The sequence below is a fragment of the Sarcophilus harrisii genome, chromosome 3 (assembly GCF_902635505.1).
Source record: "Sarcophilus harrisii chromosome 3, mSarHar1.11, whole genome shotgun sequence".
NCBI lineage: Eukaryota > Metazoa > Chordata > Mammalia > Dasyuromorphia > Dasyuridae > Sarcophilus > Sarcophilus harrisii.
In genome coordinates this window covers 590,304,230-590,322,593 of record NC_045428.1, presented here as the reverse complement: position 1 = coordinate 590,322,593, position 18,364 = coordinate 590,304,230, and the positions used below count along the sequence as shown (strand labels likewise).

Below are 18,364 nucleotides of genomic sequence, written 5' to 3'. Positions count from 1 at the left end.
GTGTAATAAGAAACCACAGACCCATACATTTGGAGGGACACATACCCAGGAGGCACCGGAAATGAAAGAGACGGTGACACAGGTGCAATGGGAGACACACTCAAGGAAGAACATGGGGTACACAGGGACAGAGACCCAGCAGGGGAGATAAAGAGCAACACGGAAAAGGGATCCGAAACAGGCAGAGGTAGACACATGGGGAACAGACACGGGGGAACAGATCGACACACAGGGAGACCCAGGAGGAAAGACAGCAAATAACATGGGGAAAGGCAGGCGTACGGGTACGGAGACAAGAAGTGGGTTGTCATCAAGGTGGGGCAAATGACCAAATCCAGGAAGCCCAGAGACCTGATCTGGGGGGGGGGGTCCTAACTCCAGTAGATGGCAGCTCAGTTTTGGGCTGATCCCATGAGGGCAGGGTCTGAGGGCTGAATCCAAGGGTTCTGTGGGGGCCTGTCAGGGATGAGGCCAAATTCTGAAGGCAGCCTCAGAACTCAGTGTGTTTTCTGGAAGCCTCCTGATGTCCTGATTTGGGGGGGGCTTAACCAGAAGTTGAGGAGAAAGGGCATTCACCCTCCTCCCTTCCATCCTACATCACTGGGGTTAGAGGAGCCTGTCTGTCTGTCTGTCTGTCTCTCTTTCTGTATGTGTGTGTGTGAGAGAGAGAGAGAGAGACAGACAGACAGACAGACAGACACACGGGGCGGGGGGGGGAGGGGAGGGAGAGTTCAGCTAAGTCCAGGCCTTCCCATTTTTGAGTGCTATGTTTGGGAGACATGTGTGTCCCCCCACCCACCTCAGCCTCAGGGCCATCCAGGGAGAGAAGAAAAGGGCTTTATGGGAATCTGTTCCCCCAGGGCCCTCTGCTGGTGGATTCCATCCCAAAGCTCAGCCTGACAAGGATTTATCCCTTTTAGAGATGAGAGGGAGCCTAAAGATCATGGATTATTTTCACAAGTGAACCAACTGAGGCCCAGAAACAGAAAGTTACTTGTGCAAAGTCACCCAGATAATAGGAAACGGGATTCCAACGCAGGGTCTCTGCCCTTCAGCTCTCCATAACAACTGCTCCCAGTAAGCCCAGAAGCTAGTTAAGGGAAAGGATGCTTTGGGAGCACGACGAGGCCATTCCCCTGCTCACCTTCTCAATCTTCTCCAGCCATTCCTTATTCTGGGCCAGCTCGGCCATGAAGGCCTGGTGCCGGAGCCATCGCTTCCTGAGTTTGTGGCCTTCCTCCCGAGTGCTGTCCCGAGCCATCAGCATCTTTTCATGAATCCAGCCATCCAGCTGTACACAAGCAGGGTGGGGGATGGGGAACCCTTGGTGAGGGGCCCACAGCTCCCCAGAGGCAGCCAGACTTAACACTCTGTTCCTTATCCATCTGTCCACTCCTAGTTCCCCACACTAACCTCCCCCCCACTGAAGCCCCACGAATCTTATTCTGCTCTCTTCCCCTTGACTCAAGGGAACAAGGTGTAGGATTTGTAACACTGCTTGCTAAAACAGATTTGAAAAAGTCCTCTGTGCCCACTTCCTCTTTCCCAGAGTGGCAGGGTGATGGTAGAAGTGCCTCCATTCTTCCTAAACCTGAAGGGGGGCAGCTGGCCGAAGACAGCCCTTCCAGGAACAAACCAACTCCAGCCTCCCCCCCACCATCCCTGCCTGCACATTCCCTCACATCCTGGAACCAAGGCCATCCCTCCAACAAGAAAGCACCCTGGGTGTCTAAACAGATTTGGTACCACAATTACCTGCCCCCCACCCCAGTGCCCTAGGATCAAAGCCAACTAAAATCCCTCACTCTCAAAAAAAGGCGGGGGGAGGAAGCTTTCAGATCCAGATCTCCCACCCAGCCAATTCATTTATACTCCTCTCCCCATAAAAGCAAAAAGAAATTAGGTCTCAACCTGGTCTCCCCCCACCCAAATGGAAACAAACCGGTGAGATCCAGCCCCCTTCCAAGACATAGCAGCTCCCCAAGCACAAATACAAATATATATAGGGGCCGATACAGCCCAGGAAAAATGAATTACAATGTCGACCTAAAGCTGAGTCTAGTTCCGGGACCCCCGAGCAAACCTCTCCTCAGTCACAGGCAGACTTAGCTTGTCACTCCAGGCAGAGCCAGTCACCAGCCTTCCCCCAAATTGTGGCCAAATTTAGAGCAGCTCTCCATTCCCACCACCACCACCACCAAGGGAACACCAAACATCATGCTTTTCCACTTAAAAAATCAAAGAACGATTCAGTCCCTGTTCCCCCCCCCCCAAGTCAATCATAACTCCTAATCAGAGCCACTTCAATCAGACAAAGACAGTCAGACACCCCCTCCCCCCAAAAAGGCAACCACAGCACAGAAACAAATCCAGTTCATCACTTTCAGGGAAGATAAGTCACAGTTCCCCTTCCCCACACTAAAGACATCACTTGAGCAGGCCCAGCATACTCCCCCAGGCCAGGCCAGTTAAACGCCATACGCACTAAAGACAATTCACAATCACCACCATCCCCCATAAACCCCACAACATCTCCCCAAGAACAGATTAGAAGGCCTGTCCCCCACCCGGGGCAGCTTCAGAACCACGGACAGTTCTCAGCCAATCAGGCCACTGCCTCCCCAGGGGCCCGATTGAGTTAACAACTACCCCTCCCAGGGCCCTATCAGCAAAGCTGCCCTCCCCCTCCTCTAGAGACCAGTGCAGTCACGAGTCCTGTTCCCCACCCCCCGCAGGTTCAGGACCAAGGACAGCACCCTCTTCTATGGGGGGGGAATACCCCCTTCCCGCCCTCTTGGGGCGCACGCGCTCTCTCTCCTCCCCCACCCCCACCGTCCTTCCCGGGGGCGCGCTCCAGCCCCCTCCTCTACGCGCCCCAGGCCCCGGGGGCCGTTACTGCGGCGGGCGGCGCTCCCTGGGCCACTGCAGCAATGGGCACAGACAACCACGGCGCGCGCGCACTCTGCGCCTTCCCACTCCCCAACCCAGTCCCGCAAGGCGCTTTAGCCTCCCCCTTCCCCACCTTCATGTCTCCTAGGGTGCGCGCACTGGGGAGACCCAGCGGAGGAGGATGGAAGGAGCCTCGAGGCGATAGTGAAGGAAAGGGGGAAGGGGTAGAAGCAGGAAAGGTTTAGGACGCGGAGAGAGAACGGGAATGTCCCGGGGCGGGGGGAATAAATGGAGAGGGGGGGGAGTCGAGGATGGAGAGTGAGTGGGGAAAGGGAAGAGGGAAAAGGTAGAGGCAGGAAGGGTTTGGGGTGAGGAAAGAGGCGGGGAATACTCCGGGAAGGGGGAATAAATGGAGAGAAGGGATGGGGAGGGGGGAGAGGTTTAGGGTGGAGGGAACAAGACGGGATGCAAAGTGAACGGAGAGGGGGAAGGTAGAAGGGGCTGAGGAAGGAAGAGTTGGGAGTGAGGAAAGAGGCTGGGGATGATGGAGGGAGATAAACGGAGAGAGGGCATGGGGGAGGCTGATGATGGAGGAAGGAGAGTGAGCGGAGACAGGGAAGAGGGAAGGGGTAGAGGCAGGAAAGGTTTAGGAGGAGGACAGAGGCCGGGAATGCTGGGGAGGAAATAAATGGAAAGAGGGGATGGGGGAGGCTGAGGAAGGGGAGTGAGCGGAATCATGGGAAGTGGTAGAGGCTGGAAGGGTTTAGGGCACGGAAAGAGACTGGGGATGCTGGGGGGAATAAATGGAGAGAGGGGATGGGATGGGGGAAGGCTGAGGATTGAAGGAGAGAGAGTTGGAGATAGGGGAGGGGGAAGCCTCCGAATCCTGAGGCAGGACCGAGGGTCTTCCCAGGAAGAGCTGACATTTAGGGATCCCCGGAGCTTTTGATATGCGCCATCTAGGGAGCCACCTCGCAGCCTTGGGAGATAGGATTATCCCATTTTACAGATGAGGATACAGGTTCACAAGGTCAAGAGGCTTACCCAAGGTCACAGAGCTAGGAAAAGGTAGGGGTGGGAGAAGGACGGAAGGGGAGCGCAAGGAGCTGGAGGATGGCTCATCCATTTAGGGTTGGAGGGGCCTTCGAGTTCATCTTATCTCATCTCATCCTTTTACAGATAAGGAAACTGAGGCCTAAATAGGGTAAAAGACTTGCCCAAGGTCGCGGGTATTAGGCTTGGGGGCGGGGGGGGGGGGAATGTAAAATTTGAACCCAAATCCTCCAACTTTAACCCAAGTTCTCTTCCTCCTTGGGGGGCGGAGCACAAAAAGGGTGGGGGGGGGAAGAGATTCCCTAGGAAGTTAGGGGAACGGGGGGAGGGGAGGAAAGGGGGAGGACGCAACTCCTTGCGCTCGCGCCCCGCCCCCGTGAGGTCACGGTGCTCGGCTCTCGGTGCAGCCCCTCCCACCTCTCAGCTGGTTCTCGCTTCCCCGCCGGCGCTCGTCCCTCCCCCCAGGTTCGCGTGCTTCCGCTGCCACACGCGCAGGCGGGGTCTGCGTTGCTAGGAAACCGAGTTGCCGGGGCATCGTCCTAGCCCCGCCTCCCAGCAATCTTCGCAGAAGCATGGGATGATGGCGCCGTCTGGTGGTTTAGTCAGTTCTCTAAATGCCCCCCGCACCCCCACCCTCACTGTAGGAAATACGGGGAGGAGGGGGGAGGCGGCGAAGCTGGGCTCTCAGCGCAGCCCCGGGAGACGCGGGCCCCATCCTCTCCAGCTCTTTTCCGGCTATTCCAGGGAGAAAACTCCCGAGCCTAAACTTGATTTCCCCCCTGCTTCCTCTCATCCCCACGGGCCCCTCTTCCTTTTCTCTCCCTCAGGTCCGAGGGGATCCTGGGGAAGCTCTCCCTCCTTCCCCGCCCCCTTACCTCCTGACAGTCTCTTAGGAAATGCTGCAGCTCCAGGTGGTCATAGAGACACTGCATCCACTGCTGGGCTCGAAGCTGAGTTTCTTGGCTCCTGGGGGCGGGGGAGGGGGTGCTCGGTGCCCCAGGGACCAGGGGGACCGTCAGGGGCTTGGGCAGGGGAGTCGGCAAGCAGAGGAGGGGGAAGGAAAGGGGGCTGCGGGGCAAAGCGCTGTGGGCTGCCATCGGAGAGGAAAGAAACGGAAGAAGACAGAGACGGGCACAAGAGGGGTCGGGACAGTGAAGCAGGAGAAGGGCCCAGGGAACGAGCCAAAGAAAGGAGAAAAGGGCGGGGGGAGGAAGAAGCTGCGGCTTCCCAAGAGAAGAGGGGATAAGATAAAGTAATGAAAGAGAAAGTGTCAGGAAGAGAAAAAGAAATGAGGGAGGGGGGGAGACGGGGGGGGGGGGGGGAGAAAGGAGAGGCAGAGAAGGGGATGGGAGAAAGTATCAGAGATCAAGAGACAGAGGTAGAGCCCAATACAGGAGAAATGGAAGAAGCAGGAAGACATAAGAGATGTGGACGAGGGTGAAACCAATAAAACAAAGAGGGATGGAGAGTGAAGAGGAAGTGGCAGGAAAGCCAAATGGTCAGAGATGGCAGAGAAAGGGACAGGAAGAATAGCAAGCAGAAGAGACAGACCAGAGCGGTCTGAGGAGACTGAAAAAAAAAAAACTGAAGAGGCAAAAAAGAAGGGAGATGGAGAGGCAGACTGACTAGAGACAGAAAATTGAGGGAGAGACAAAGACAAGAAGCAGGAGAGACAGAGACAGAGAGAGGGTAAGGGGGAGAGAGCCCTCCTGGTAGATAGGAAGAGGGAGATGGAAGGCTGCAGAGCGAGGGAAGGAGGCTGAGGCTGGGGTCAAAACCAGGAATTCTGGACACTTCAGACGGGTGGGGGCCCATAGAGAGCCCATAAATACCAAAGAGGACCACAAAGGGCCAAGGCCGCCCCTCCCCCTCCTCTGGTTCAGCTGGCACAGATCCAGAGTGAAAGCCCAGGCCCGGAGTGGGGGGGGGAGAGCCCCAATGGGGGCGTCTGGGGATCCCGGGCACATCATCTCACAGGTGAAGAATTCTGCATTTCTCTCCCACGGACGGAGACAGACACACAGAGAGGGAAAACAGACAAGTGAGGCAGCAGAGGGAGGGAAGAAAAGCAAAACATTTAGTGTGAGACAGAAAAGAGCCCCCAGAGAGAGGAGAGGGAGAAAGAGAGGGACCAGTGAGAAAGAAGGAAAGCGCAAAAGTCATGGAGAGAAGAGGGCTGAGAGACAAGAGGCTAAGAGGGAAAGAGAGAAAAGAAAGCACAGGAGGGAGGGAGAGAAAAAGAGACAGAGGAAAAGAGAGACAGAGGTGACAACATCAAGGACAAAAAGGAGAAAAGACATGAAAGATAGGAGATAGGATGAAAGAGATCAGGGTGGAGGAAAGATGGGAGAGAAAAAGACACACAGTGACATGGGAGGAAAGAGAGAAGGGAGAGAGAGGAGAGACAGAGACAGAAAGAAGGGGAGCGGGAAAAAGAACCAAGGGACAGAGATGGAAAAAACAGGGCACAAAGAGGCGAGGCCTACGAGACATGGCAGAGACAGAGATGGAGCCTGGCCAGAGGGGCAGAGCATGTGTCACCCTAACATCCCTCCCGGGCAAGCTCTAAGTGTCGGGGTCCCAGTGGGGTTTCCCTCTCCAGCCCAAGGGGTCCTGCTCAGGGGTGCAGGGCTGGCGGAGGTGCTGGGAGCCCCTACTTTTGTAGCAGCTGTGCCCCATGCTCCTGGGCTTTCTCTGCATAGGCATTTCCCTGCCTACGCAAGATGTCTCCAGCTTGCGCGGCCAGCTGGATCTTCTGCAGGTTCAGTTCCAGGGTGGTCAGGAAATCCCGGTGACACTTGATAGCTTCCACTACTGTCTCCACTGTTCCCGGTATCTCCAGGCCTGACAGCACTGTCTCCTGGGGGAGCAGGGGAAGGAAGGGAAAAAGGAAGGAGGGAAGGAGGGAAAGAGGGAAGAAGGAAAGGGAAAGCAAAGAAGTTAGGAAGAAAGGAAAGAAGGAGGGAAAGAGGAAGAGAAGGAAGAAAGGAAGGAGAAAAGGAGGGAGGAAAGGAAGGAGGGAACGAGGGAGAGATGGATGGAAGGGAGGGAGGGGAAAAAAAAGCAGAAGGGAAGGGAGGAAGAAGGAAGGGAAGAAGGAAAGAGAAATAGAAGGAAGGGAGAAAGGTAGGAAGGAGGGAAGGAAGGACAAAAGGGAGGGAGGAATGAAGGAAGGAGGGGAGGAAAAGAGGGAGAGAGGGAAGAAAGGAAAGAAGGAAGGAAGAAGGGAAGGAGCAAGTCTTAGAGCTCTGGGTCTGAAGTCAGGAAGACCTGACAAATTCAGCCTGAGACACCTAGTGGCTGTGTTACCTTGGGCCAGTCACTTAACCCTGTTTGTGGCAAACCCTTCCAGTAAACCCCCATGGCCAGTATTGTAGGCCATGGTCCACAGGGTCACAAGGATTTGGACAGGACTAAACAACATATATGCCAGTTGTGGTTTGTGTAAGTGTTTCACAAATATCATCCAGTTAGATCCTCACAACCTTTGGGGGTGGTGATGGTGTTATCATTATTCCCATAATTACAGTTGTGTGCATTGTGGCTGAGATTAAGTGACTGGCTCAGGGTCACACAGCCAGTGTCAGGCTAGATTTGAACTTGAGTCCAAGCCAAGATTGTTGCCTCCAAGGAACCCACAAAAACCCCTCCTCTAACTCCCCATTATCTGCCCCCGGGAACCCACGAATCTCGTGAGACCATCCAGGCAAAGCCCAGTTTCAGAGAGCCCCTCACTCTGCCAGAGCCCATCTCTCCCCATCGCCCACCTGGTTGTGGAGGACGGTGTGAGCCTGGCGCACGTCTCGGAGGAAGAGCTGGTAGACGTGGGCTTGGGCCAGCGCTTCCCTGCGAGCTTCCCACAGACTCAGCAGCTTCTGCCAGCCCAGTTCCAAGTGGGGCAGCCAGTCCTCCAGGGCCAGCTCGGGCCCCAGCTCGGCCCCATCGGCCGCCAGAGCGTCCCCGGCGGCCTGGATCCTCCCGAAGTCTTCCTCCCGCCGGTCCATCTCTTCCTTGAGGGCGGCGTGCTGGCTCAGCAAGCTATCGGCCTCCTCCAGGCAGCCTGGCAGCTGGCCCCCGCCACTTGCCGACTCCTGGGCGTGCACCAGCCAGTCAAGGAAGGCGTCCAGGTCGTGCAGGAAGCCCTGGAGCCGGCTGGCGGTGGCCAGCGCCTCCCCGCAGTTCCGAGCCGCGTGGCCCAGGGCCGCCCACTCCGTGTCCAGTTCCTCTATCTCGGGCTGCAGCCGGGGGGCTTGGGCTGGGTACCGGGCAGCTAGGGCCTCCCCCTCCTCTCTCAGGGCCTGCAGCCTGGGCTCCAGCGCCAGGAGAGTAGCTTCCAGGGAGCTGAGGAGCCGTTGGAGGACCCCTCCGGCCCGGGGCGCGCTCTCCACGGCCAGCCGGCGCTCTCGGACCTGGCTCTTCACCTCGGCACACTCCAGCAGATGATTCTGGACAGAGAGAACCAGGTTCACCTCCTCCTTCCGCTGTTCCACGAGTTCTACGATGCTGTTCCACCTGAGTCATCGGATCACAAAACAATAAAGCTGTTGGGGAGCTCAGAATCCAGAACCGTTCAAGCTGAAGGGAACTTAGAACAAGGAACGAGCAAAGGAGCTTAGAACCCAGAATGTCCATTGGAAGGGAGATCACACGACAATGTCAACAGCCGGAAGGCAGCTTAGAAGACCGGGCGACTCACGGGAGGTGCAGAACAAAGAATATTGGGGGCCAGAATGGAGCTGAGCACATGGAAATCGGGGCTTGAAGTGAGCTTGGAACAGTATATCAGACAGAGATGCTAAACTTTAGACAGAAGAGTGCCTAGAACACGCAATGGCAAGGGCTGCCAGGGAGTTTAGCCCATAGAATGTCAGAGTTGGAGAAGAGCTTAGGCCAGAGAATGTCAGGAATCAACGGAAGCTTGGAGTCCAGAACATTAGAGCCAAAAGAGAACTCAAAGCGGAAAATGGCACGCTGGAAAGGAGCTTAGAACATAGACTCTAAGAGCTTAAGGGAAGTCAACTGAAAGGGATTGTCAGAACTAGAAAGGAGTTCTAGAACTCGAACTAGAACATGGAATGAGAGGGATGGAGGAGAGCTCAGAACATTGAATGTCAGACCTGGAAGGGAATTTGGAACAAAGAATGGCAGACTAGAAGACATTTTTAATACAGAAAACATTGGGAATTAGAATATTAAAATAAAAGACCACAAATCAAAAGGGAGCTTAGAACATAGAATTGGCAGGGCAGGAAGGGCACTTAGAGCATGGAATATCAGAGCTGAAGTGGAGCTTAGAATAAGGAACATCACAACCTCGATGGAAGCTTAAAACACAGAAGACAGATCTAGAACACAGTTTAGAACACTGCATTTCCGAACTGAAAGAGAACTTACAATACAGAACTTTGAGCACAGAATGTCAGACAAAATACCAGAGTTAGAGGGCAGATCCACATGTACTAAGCTATGGGTCTTGACTCACCCCCTCCAGAAACCTTCAAGGGCTCCCTCTTGCCTCTAGAATAAAATACAACTTCCCATCCAAAATAAGTTCTCCAAGTTGGGCTCCATGCTACCTCTCCACTGCCGGTGACCCACCCCCAGCTTTCTGCCTCTCCCCACCCACTCTCTCCTTCCTGGATACCTTCAATGCACACCCTCCTTTCTCTGGAATATTGCATTTCCTTCCTTGAAGCTCTTCCCTAGCTCATTAACTGTCCATTGCTGGCTTTTCCCTCAGTGTCCCCTTCCTTATATACCCTGTTTCCAGAAAAGCAGTAACTCCTGGCCAGGGGCGGACTCCTTTTTGTCTGTGTCGGTGCCAGGTCCACGGCCTGGCACGGAGGAGTCCGGAGCACTCTTGTGCTTTTTTGGCATTTGTTTCTAATTGCTTTAGGAATCGTATTAGGAGAGAAAAACCAGAGCAAAAGGGGAAAACAGCGGGAGAGGTTAAAAACCAGAAAAAAGACGTGAGGGAGGTGCGTCTCCCCCAAGGCGCGGGAGGTGGGCCGGGGCACTCACCTGCTGTTGAGGTGGTCTTGGCAAGAGCGCACCTCCTCGGAACTGGGGTGCCCGCCTTCCACCAGCTGCTGGACCGTGTGGTTCACGTCGAGCACGCGGCCCATCAGACTGTTCATTTCCTGGTCCAGGCTCTCAAACCTGTGGGGGGCCTCTGGTTAGCGGCCGCGTCCCCAGAGTCCCGCTCTGCCCCCAGGAGCTCCGGGCCCCGCCCCGGGCCGGTACCTGTGCTGGACGACCTCCACCTCGTCCAGGTCGTCAGGGACACGCATGGCGAGCAGCCACTTCTCCTTCTCCCCGATCCAGAGCTCACAGGCGTGGACCTCGCTGAACATGCGGTACACGGCCAGGGCGTCCCGCAGCCACTGACGCCGCAGGCCCGCCACCTCCGCCACCTCGGCGAAGAGCTGCTCCACCTCCACCACGCGCACCTGCAGCGCCATGACGCCCCCCGCCGCCGCCCCGGCCGCCGCCTCGCGCCCCGTCCCGCCCAGGCCGGCCAGCTGGCGCCGCAGGCCCGCCACCACGCCCCGGTGGGCCTCCACTTCCCCAGACAGAGCCCTGTGCTGCCGCGCCAGCCGGCGGCTCGACGCCTCGTCGTGCCCGAAGTCCCCGCTGGCCGCCAGTCGGTAGGCATCGCGGAGCCAGGCCAAGAGCCCGTCCAGCTCGGTCCCAAACTGATGGAGCGCCCGCGCCTCCTGCAGCCGCCTCTCGCGCCGGGCCGCCGCCTCCTCCAGCCGCTGCCAGCGCCGCCGCGCTCCCGCCGCGCGCTCCAGCAGCCCCAAGGCTGCGGCCTCCCCGCCGGCGGCGGCCGTCAGCTCCTCGCCCCGCTGCAGGGTCTGCTGCAGCAGGGCCCGCCGCCCCCCCAGCTCCCCCTGCAGGATCCGGTGCTGCGCCAGGAGGCGGGCCGCGCTCGGGAGGTCGTGGGCACCCGCACCGCCGCCGGCCCTGCTCTCCAGGAGGTGCTCCTTCTCCCGGGCCCAGGCCTCCGCCTCCTCCAGCTCCTGCAGCAGCGCCCACAGAGTCCGGGAGGCCTCGAGCTCCGCCCGCCGCCTGCCCGCCAGCTCCTGCAGCTCCGCCAGGCAACCGTGCACGTGGCTCACTCGGTTTCGGATGATCTGGGGGTCACAGGGTTGGTAACCTGTGGGCAAAGGGCGCAGAGCATTTGGGTCCGCCTCGGATTTCCCCGTGGGCCTGGCAGAGTCCCTTCCCGCCCTTCCCCGGAGTCCCAGCCCAGCAGGAACCAGTGCCCAAGGAGCCGGTGCCCAAGGAGCCGGTGCCCAAGGAACCAGTGCCCAAGGAGCTGGTGCCCAAGGAGCCGGTGCCCAAGGAGTCGGTGTCTGAGAAACCGGCACCCAAGGAGCCCGTGCCCAAGGAGCCTGTGCCCAAGGAGCCCGTGCCCAAGGAGCCCACGCCCAAGGAGTCGGTGCCCAAAGAGCCCGTGCCAAGGAGCCTGTGCCCAAGGAGCTGGTGCCCAAGGAGCCTGTGCCCAAAGAGCCGCCCGGGCCACCCCACACTATAGGATAGGAAAAGCAGAGCTTCCATCCTTCTAGCCAGTGTTCACAGAATAAGATGCCCAGGTTCTCTTCAAGGCTGTAGCGCGGGGCCTTGTACTTAATAAAAACTTACTAAACTGAGGCTCATGGAGGGGGGGAGGGGGCAGGGCAGGGGCCATGGCTTCCAATCTCTGCTGGGGACTAGGATGCAGAGAAGGGAAAACTGGATTGGAAGTCAGAATCCCTGTTTTCAAAACTCAGCTCTGCCACTGAGCAAGTGATTTCCCATCTCTGCATCTTAGTTTCCCCACCTGTAAAATGAGGGGATTGAACCAAATGCTATCTCTAAGGTCCCTTCCAGCCCTGATAATTTTAGCTTGGCAGGAATGGGAAGCTCACCACCTCTCCAGGCAGTGCATTCCACAAGGAAAGAACTTCTTACCTGTCCACCCCATTTGTGATCCACTCCAAGTCCAGGGGGCTGTACTAATCCTGCCCCCTGCCCCTCACCCAGCAGTTCTGCTACCCCTGGGAGTCCTGGTTCCACCTTGGGAGTTTCTTCCTGCCTTCCCTTGCCCAGGGGAAGCCCTCCCCCCACTCCTCTATTTTTTGCTGAGGTGATTGGGGTTAAATGACTTGCCCAGGGTCACACAGCCAGGAAGTGCTAAGTGTCTGAGACCAGATTTAAACTCGGGTCCTCCCAGCGATCTATTCCCTTCACCCCCTAGGCGCCCTCCCCCTCTGGCTCTGTACCCTGTAGCTGGGAGAATCTCAGGGCCGTGGCGTTGAGCGCCTCCACGCGCTCGCTCTGGGCCGTGATGTCCCCCTCCAGCAGGCCGTGTTTCTGCAGCAGGTCTTCCACCTCCAGGAGATGCTGGCCACACTCTTTGGATAGCAGCTGGGCCTGGCCAGAGACAGAGGGAAGGACACGGGGTTCAGCCATTCCCAGCTCCTCCTCTCCCACCTTCTTTTCTTCTGGCTGCCTCCATCGTCTCTCCTACATTCTGAGAGGCCAGAAGGGCCTCGGAGGGCACTTATTGAAGGAACCCGGTCAGCCCAGGGGGGTCTCACCCTCCCCAAGTGCACAGCCCAGCCCTGCCTTGGAGAGAGCCAGTCTCGGGGAACTCACTACCTTTCAAAGTGTCCCCTCCCAATTGTGAGCTGCTCTCATCTTTCCTCAAACCTAAAGTTGTCACTACCTCTGTCCCTTGGGATCAAGTGGAAAAAGCCTGGATCTAGGGGCAGGTGGATGGTACAGTGGAGAGAGCACTGACCCCGGAGTCAGGAGGGCCTGAGTTCAAATCTGACCTCAGGTACCAGGTTCCTGGGCAAGTTGCTTAACCCCACCCTGCCTCGAACACAAAAAGCTCTTTTCTTTCCCAGGATAAACAGCTCCCGTTCTTGTCTTTCTGACTCAGCCTCCCGGCCACTCTCCCCATCTGTGTGTCTCTTAGCTAAGGAACCGAGTAATTTTAAAAAATCTTATTACAAAACACAAGGCATCACATATTGGCAGCTGACTGGTGCTTGGACTGAATTGAATCTCCCAGCATCTGTGCCAGTTTCTCTGTAATCTCTATCTTAATGGCAATCCTTTTCTTTTCCCCCTTTGCTGAGGCAATTGGGGCTAAATGACTTGCCCAGGGTCACACAGCCAGGAAGTGTTAAGGGTCTGAGATCAGATTTGAACTCAGGTCCTTCAGGGCTGGTGCTCTAACCATTGCGCCCCCCAGCTGCCCCCTTAATCTCCATTCTTAAATGAGAGTTACACTGGCGTAGATGACCCAGAAGAGGCCTTTGTTCAAAACCTGCCTCTGAGATATCCTCCCTGAAGGATCATGGGCGACTCCGTTTCCTTATTAAAATAGGCAAAATTAAGCTTTGACGCCAGCTCACAGAAGCATGAGCGCAGCGGCAAAGGGCTTTGCCAGCATTCATCCCAAATCAGAAGAAATCTGGGATCCCTTCTAGGTGAGTATTTCCTTGGATGAGGCGGAAATCTGACTGTGCTACATAATTATCTCTTGATCCTATTTCTGTGTCCCTATTCTTTGTTCTCCCTCTGTCCCCCTGTCTTTTTCTCTCCCCTTATCTCTCTCTCTCCATTTGTGTGTGTCTGTCTCTGTCTCTCCCTCTGTCTTTCTGTCTGTCTCACTATCTCTGTGTCTCTATATGTTTCTCTGTCTCTGTGTCTCTGCCTGTTTCTGTCTCTATCTCTCTCTATCTCTGTCTCTCCATCTGAGTATCTGTCTCTCTCTTTCCCTCCATCTTTGTGTCTCTGTCTCACTATCTCTGTCTCTCTCTGTATGTTTCTCTGTGTCTCTGCCTGTTTCTGTCTCTGTCTCTATCTCTGTCTCTCCATCTGAGTGTCTGTCTCTCTCTCTCTCTCCCTCTGACTTTCTGTGTCTCTCTGTCTCACTATCTCTGTCTCTATATGTTTCTCTGTCTCTGTGTCTCTGCCTGTTTCTGTCTCTATCTCTGTCTCTCCATCTGAGTGTCTGTCTCTCTCTCTCTCCCTCTGACTTCCTGTGTCTCTCTGTCTCACTATCTCTGTGTGTCTCTCTCTATACGTTTCTCTGTCTCTGTGTCTCTGCCTGTTTCTGTCTCTCTATCTCTGTCTCTCCCCATCTCTGCCTCTGTAGAGTGTTTTCCTCTGGTCCCCAGTCCCAGGCACCTGCATCTCCTCCATCCAGTCCACCATATAGACCATCTCCTGGAAGACTTTCTGTAAGGCCAGATTCTGCTCAAGCCGAGTCCTGCGGGCTCCCACGAGCCCCGTCAGCAGCTCCCATTGGCGCAGGACACTGTCGCGCTGGGCAGCAACGCGCCGTGCGTCGTAGTAGCCCTCCCCGGCCAGAGCCTGGGCCAGGTCAGCCACCGCCTGGATCCTCTCCTCGTAGGACGAGATGTCAGCTTCGATAGCTTCGTGCTTCTTCATGGCCGCCTCCACCGCCGGCAAGTCATACCCAAAGTTGTCCTGGGTGCAGAGAAGGAAGGGATGGCATGGGATGGAGGGCTGGGGATCTGGCGATCCCCCCGTCTTGGTCACCCCCAGAACTTTCCCTATCCTGCCCGCTCACCTGGGACACGAGGCGCTGGTTCTCACTAAGCCAGCTCTCCCTCATGGCCGCCTTATGGTCAAACCTCTGAGCCAGAAGCTCTAGTTTCTCCTGCCGGATGAGCTCTCCTCGAAGAGCAACCTCCCGCTCATGCTCCGCCTTTTCTAGTCGGGTCCATGCCTAGGGATTTAGGGGAGTGGAACTGGATCTCACCCCCTTCTGGGGTCAGACCCAGCCCCCGTGTCCTCCAAACTCAGCCCCAAATTCAGTCCCCTAAACCTCGCCCCTCAATCCCAAATCAGTCTCCATCATCCCAAACTCAGGCTCTGTTCCCTAAAGCTAATTCCTCTCCCCTCCCCCAATCTGTCCCTCCATCCCCCTTCAAACCCAGATTCTCTTAAACCTCCACATCCAACCTCTTAATCCTCTCAGACCCTCACTCAACATCCCCCAAACAACCCAGCTTCTCCAATCACTGTCACCCTCAACCTGAAGTCTGTCTCCCCGTCTCGATTTCTCGGGAACCCAGTCACTGCCCCAACACCCTAAGAGACCCAGGCAGTCTGCCCCCCACCCCCGTGCCGTCTCCAAACCTTGTTGATGTCTGAGATGCTACAGCCCTCTCTGGGGACGTAGAGACGCCGGTTGGTGGCCCTGAGTTTGCTCTGAATACTGAAGAGCAGAACTTCCAGGTTCCCTTTCTCTTGGAACCTGAAATCCAGGGAAGAGGAAACAAGCCAGGGCTCCTTGGCTGCTGGTTCTCTCTCCAACATCCCATCTGTCCCACACACCCTCCTCCTCTCTCTGTCCCTTGGTAGTTTGCTCCAACGCCATTCCCCCAACACCGAGACTACTTACATTCTCCACCACCCTCCCGCCCTACTCCGCCGCTCCCGCTGATGCCATCCCAGCCCTCTCCAGTTCCAGGCGCTCCTCACTTGATGGGCTTCTCCAGGGTGCAATAGGCCGTGAAAGCCTGTAGCTGCTGCTGGACGCCGCTGAGAGAGTTGGCAAACCTCTGGTTGCTGATGAGAGCCACAGTTCTTTCGATCCAGGCCAGGAGCTCCGAAGCCAGCTCCTCGTAACGCTCCATGATCTTCCCGATCTCTATCACCTGGTCCAGCACCTAACCCCGGCAAGGGCACAAGGTCAGCAAGGACTTAAGGAGGTTCGCTAAGATGGCCGTCATTGCTCTGCCCACCAAGTCGGGTACCTTCCCTATCCGCTTTCCCTCAACTGCCAGGGCCTTCATCTTGGAGAAGTAGTGATAGTAGGAGACCACATAGGTGATGATGGATTTCTCATCTGGAGCTTCCATGTTCACATCTGGAGAGAGGGAGAGAAATACGCTTTGAGCCGAGGTGATCTCATGGGGGCAGGAGGGAGAAAAAAGGCAGTACCCAAGCTGGGGACTCTGGGGCCCAGGGAAGAAGGAAAGGCAAATTGGTAACCAGATGTTGGGAAAGTGCTAGAGACCTTTTGGGGGGCGGGGGGTGGAAAGAGGATGGGAATCACTGGAGTGGGGGAAGAATAAGTCATAACAGTAGAGAGCAGGATGGCTCCAAAGCCAGAAGGATGACTTCCAGTCTCCTGACACAAACTGTCTGGAGAACCTGGGAAAGTCTAACCTCCCTAAGACCTTAAGGTCCTAGAAAGTGCCACCATGTGTTGGTGGAGGGAGATTCCTGACCTGGGAGTTCCTTATACCAATAAAACACTGGTCTTGTTCCAGTCCCATCATAGAAATAGCACCAAGTGTAGAGACAAAGGATCTAGGGAGTAAACTACCTCTGTTCTTTTTTTTTTTCCCTTTTAAAAATGATACTTATATATTATCACTAAAGGAAGTTCCCTTCTAGCATTCCAGGTCAGCGCCTTCTCTGGACTTTAGTGTCTTAAAAAATTATTCATTTTGAATTCAGATATATAAAGACCAAAAACCTTTCCATGTACAGAGCACACACTAAAAAGAGGATTCACTACAAAACCATGAATTTATGTTTCACAGTTTGCTTTTTTAAAAAACTCCCTTCCCTTCCCACTTTCCCGCCCCAGAAATAGCTACTGTTAGACACGAAATTGTCTGTGTGTATTCAGATATAGATATAATCACATTGTATATACTTCTATTTTATCTGGACTTTAGCACCTTAAAAAGTTTCCTTGGCTTGGAGGCTGGTTATCTGCCCACCAGGCTAGGCTGTCTCCCTGCCCTGGCTTCCAATCTTCCTCTAAGATCATTTTTCCCTTCCCGCCTTCAGTTGTATACATAAACAATCCTTCCCAACCCTAAGGTCCCTTTAAGTGTCAGCACACGTGTGTTCTAACGGCACTTTGAACTCTGACAGTTTGTTTTGATTTCCGGGGGGTTACAGCTAGGATGTGAGGGATTAGAAGTGAGTAGATCCTGGGGATTCTGGGGCAGCCGGAGAAGAAATTTCACCTTCTGGGTCGAGTAGACGGGCTAGGCCCAGCTGCTGCTCAGCAGTGTGAAACGCCCGCTGTAAGTTGTAGGTAGCATTGGATTTGGTGAGTTTGCTGAAGTCCACTAGGTCTGGCCTGGGGATGTGAACAGAGAGGGGAGGGCAGTAAAAGCAGAGGGTGTGGGCAGGAAACCCCCCGGAATAGCTCCCAGCCGAGGGGGAGAGAACGCTGGGCCAGGGCTGGGAAGGGCAAGGGGTGTGGCGGGGGGAGAGCTGGGTCTCCATATGTCTGTATACAGAGGCAGGAACCGGGACAAGGCATCTACCTGTGTCGATGGATGAGAGCATTGAAGGCCAGGCCATCCCTCCAGCTAGTAGTGAAATTCTGAATGTTCACCTCAGGGTAACTGAGGGGGGGTAGGATGGGGAGGGGCGTGTGTGACACACAGATACGAGCGATCAAGAAGCAAATAGGCAGATGGAAAGACAGCAATGAAAATTTAAAGAAAGAGGAGTTCAGGGAAAGAACATTAGTGGTGATTGACGTCAATGTGACAGAGAAAGAGGGAGAGAGAGACAGTGAGACAAAGAGACAGACAAAGAGGGAGAGACAGGGAAACAGAGAGAGACAGAGACAGAGAGAGAAATAAGAGAGACAGAAAGAGACAGAGACAGTGAAAGAGGGAGAGAGACAGAGACAGAGAAATAAGAGAGGCAGAGACAGAAAGACAGAGGGAGGAGAGAGACAGAAACAGAGACAGAGACAAAAAGAGAAATAAGAGAGACAGAAAGAGAGACAGAGAAGAAATGTAAAGAAAAAGAACCCAGTTCCAAGAGCCAAGAGCCACAGAAAAAGGGAGCAGGGGAAAAAAGGCAATTGAGACAGAAAAGCACAAAGTGAAAGAAATGGATATGTGGAAAGGGGACAGGAGATGCAGAGAAGCAGAAAAAGGGAAAGGGAGAAAGACAGAAAAAAAGGAATCAGAAAGACAGAGGAAGGCAGAAAGGGGTCACTTCACCCATCAGGCATCTCCTGCCCACCCATGCACACCCATCCTCCATCTACCTCCCCACCCAGAGCTCCCTCCCTCTCTTCCCACCGGAAGACTTTTCCATACTCTGAGAAGGGGAGGGGGTCCCAGAAGAGGGCAGGGGAGCCCCTACCCCGCTGTTTTCATCTGACACCAGAGCAGCAGGGCATCTTTGGCTGATCGTGTTTCCTGATTGTCCTCCGTCTCAATCTTGATGACCTGAATCTGGGGTGAGGGAGGAAGGTGTGAGTTGGGAGAGGAGGATGTCTGGGACAACACACACACTTGGGGGACCTCAAGGCCTCTGATGGCAATAGACATCTCAAGGGAAGTCAGATTCCTGGCTTTAGATCCTGGAGAGAGCCTCCAGCATGGACCAGCAAGGACTGCAGAAT

At 55.3% G+C, this 18,364-nt stretch overlaps 1 protein-coding gene across 1 annotated transcript in view; it reads right to left on the bottom strand.

Moving 5' to 3' along the window:
• The window catches only part of SPTBN4 (spectrin beta, non-erythrocytic 4), a 61,628-nt gene that overhangs the window by 27,464 nt on the left and 15,800 nt on the right, over positions 1 to 18,364 (bottom strand). Inside the window, exons 5-19 of the mRNA XM_031961629.1 lie at positions 18,103 to 18,194; positions 17,265 to 17,345; positions 16,959 to 17,074; positions 15,729 to 15,841; positions 15,454 to 15,641; positions 15,109 to 15,226; positions 14,537 to 14,695; positions 14,131 to 14,433; positions 12,210 to 12,360; positions 10,186 to 11,101; positions 9,964 to 10,101; positions 7,710 to 8,454; positions 6,600 to 6,802; positions 4,818 to 4,908; positions 1,145 to 1,291 (exon numbers count right to left, since the gene is read on the bottom strand). Coding sequence (XP_031817489.1) covers positions 1,145 to 1,291; positions 4,818 to 4,908; positions 6,600 to 6,802; positions 7,710 to 8,454; positions 9,964 to 10,101; positions 10,186 to 11,101; positions 12,210 to 12,360; positions 14,131 to 14,433; positions 14,537 to 14,695; positions 15,109 to 15,226; positions 15,454 to 15,641; positions 15,729 to 15,841; positions 16,959 to 17,074; positions 17,265 to 17,345; positions 18,103 to 18,194 — 3,561 coding nt within the window. The remainder of the gene's footprint in view (positions 1 to 1,144; positions 1,292 to 4,817; positions 4,909 to 6,599; positions 6,803 to 7,709; positions 8,455 to 9,963; positions 10,102 to 10,185; positions 11,102 to 12,209; positions 12,361 to 14,130; positions 14,434 to 14,536; positions 14,696 to 15,108; positions 15,227 to 15,453; positions 15,642 to 15,728; positions 15,842 to 16,958; positions 17,075 to 17,264; positions 17,346 to 18,102; positions 18,195 to 18,364) is intronic.